The sequence below is a fragment of the Panulirus ornatus genome, chromosome 62 (genome assembly GCF_036320965.1).
Source record: "Panulirus ornatus isolate Po-2019 chromosome 62, ASM3632096v1, whole genome shotgun sequence".
Taxonomy (NCBI): domain Eukaryota; kingdom Metazoa; phylum Arthropoda; class Malacostraca; order Decapoda; family Palinuridae; genus Panulirus; species Panulirus ornatus.
The window spans coordinates 8,915,406-8,917,905 of NC_092285.1; the positions used below are offsets into that span (position 1 = coordinate 8,915,406).

Sequence of the window (2,500 nt, forward strand, 5' to 3'; positions counted from 1 at the left end):
ACATAATCTACCTCGATTCCATTGTCCAAGATCGTCGGCTCCCCTGGAGGAACTGTTGGAGAAAATGGGGTGTTGTGGATAAATCATTAAAGAAAATAGGGTGAGGGAGGATATTCAAGAAAATGGGGGTGATGTAGAGGAATTATTAGAGGAAATGCGGTGACTATATATATATATATATATATATATATATATATATATATATATATATATATATATATATATATATATATATCTTTCTTTATCTTTCATACTATTCGCCATTTCCCGCGATAGCGAGGTAGCGTTAAGAACAGAGGACTGGGCCTCTGAGGGAATATCCTCACCTGGCCCCCTTCCTTGTTCCTTCTTTTGGAAAATAAGAAAAAATAATGAGAGGGGAGGATTTCCAGCCCCCCGCTCCCTCCCCTTTTAGTCGCCTTCTACGACACGCAGGGAATACGTTGGAAATATATATATATATATATATATATATATATATATATATATATATATATATATATATATATATATATATATATATATATATATATATACACCATCACTCATTTATATGACTCTAGATCCTTGTTTTCATCAAACACCTAAACCTTAAAACCTCTCCTCACCTTCCTTATATCTTGCCGCTTTTAACCCCTTCACTTAAGAAATAGAGGTTCTAATTTTCCCCGGATGAGCGTTAATAAAACCTCTCTCAAGTTATGGCGTTAATGAGCGTTAGTTGTGGGGGTTTGGGGGTGGGATCTGTCTTGCCCTGTGAGAGTGGGGTGGGGGAAGGATACCTCTTCCCCCACCTTGGAAGGATTTGTTAGTAAGGTCGTTGAAGGACTTGAGGAACATGCAGAACACTGCCTTGTGTTCGGGTAGGTGGGGGTTCAGACACAAGTTCCTGTGGTGGTATTTGAAGGTTTGAATAAGACCACAGTTAACTGGAGGGTCTTTCATAAGCAAGGAGGAGGATCATATTGATGATAAGAATATGACGTTCGTTATCATTATTATTATTATTATAATTATTGTTATTATTATTATTAGTATCATTTTTATCATTACTGCTACTACAACTACTAGTGCTGTTTCTACTACTACTACTACTACTACTACTACTACTACCACTGCTATTACTGCTACTATTACTACTACTATTACTACTACTACTAATAATAATAATAATAATAGTAATAATTGATAATAATGTTGGTAATACTGATAATAAAGATAATGAATAAAGACGCAGACATACGCTCCTACTTACCAATAATGCTCAAGTTGGTGGAGGACTTCTGTGTGGGCTTTCTCCTGTAATCCACCCTGCAGACGTAGACCCCAGCGTCCGAGGCAAAAACAGGGTCTATCTGCAGGTAAGGTGGGTATTCATCGGTGCTGAAGTAGGCCCTTGATCCTAAGAGTGCCTCCTCAACCCACATTCTCGTATATGGTCGCCTCGTGTCCACGCTAAAGGCAGAAGAAAGGACAGATGGTCATTTACCTTTTAGAATGTAATCCACGAAATGAAATTACATAATCATATGATGATATTGTAATCCACGAAATGAAATTACATAATTATATGATTATATTGTAATCCACGAAATGAAATTGCATGATTATATGATTATATTGTAATCCACGAAATGAAATTACATAATTATATGATTATATTGCAATCCACGAAATGAAATTACATAATTATATGATTATATTGTAATCCACGAAATGAAATTACATAATTATATGATTATATTGTCATCCACGAAATGAAATTACATAATTATATGATTATATTGTAATCCACGAAATGAAATTACATAATTATATGATTGATTATATTGCAATCCACGAAATGAAATTACATAATTATATGATTATATTGTAATCCACGAAATGAAATTACATAATTATATGATTATATTGCCATCCACGAAATGAAATTACATAATTATATGATTATATTGTAATCCACGAAATGAAATTGCATTATTATATGATTATATTGTAATCCACGAAATGAAATTACATAATTATATGATTATATTGTAATCCACGAAATGAAATTACATAATTATATGATTATATTGTAATCCACGAAATGATATTACATAATTATATGATTATATTGTAATCCACGAAATGAAATTACATAATTATATGATTATATTGTAATCCACGAAATGAAATTACGTAATTATATGATTGATTATATTGTAATCCACGAAATGAAATTACATAATTATATGATTATATTGCCATCCACGAAATGAAATTACATAATTATATGATTATATTGTAATCCACGAAATGAAATTGCATAATTATATGATTATATTTTAATCCACGAAATGAAATTACATAATTATATGATTATATTGTAATCCACGAAATGAAATTACATAATTATATGATTATATTGTAATCCACGAAATGAAATTACATAATTATATGATTATATTGTAATCCACGAAATGAAATTACATAATTATATGATATTGTAATCCACGAA

General features: G+C 31.1%; 1 protein-coding gene and 1 long non-coding RNA gene across 10 annotated transcripts in view; one reads left to right on the top strand and one right to left on the bottom strand.

The window, feature by feature from the left end:
* LOC139745785 (uncharacterized) overlaps nucleotides 1–2,500 on the top strand; it is a 583,323-nt gene that overhangs the window by 120,561 nt on the left and 460,262 nt on the right. The gene's annotated exons all lie outside the window — the stretch shown is intronic.
* LOC139745784 (nephrin-like) overlaps nucleotides 1–2,500 on the bottom strand; it is a 407,506-nt gene that overhangs the window by 24,396 nt on the left and 380,610 nt on the right. For all 9 annotated transcript variants that reach the window (XR_011711951.1, XR_011711954.1, XR_011711950.1 and 6 more), the window contains exons 4-5: nucleotides 1,256–1,455; nucleotides 1–52 (exon numbers count right to left, since the gene is read on the bottom strand). The exon at nucleotides 1–52 is cut by the window's left edge and continues 56 nt beyond it. Coding sequence is in view for 4 of the 9 variants with exons in the window: in XM_071656322.1 (XP_071512423.1) it covers nucleotides 1–52; nucleotides 1,256–1,455 (252 nt within the window). In the remaining 5 variants the exon portion in view is untranslated. The remainder of the gene's footprint in view (nucleotides 53–1,255; nucleotides 1,456–2,500) is intronic.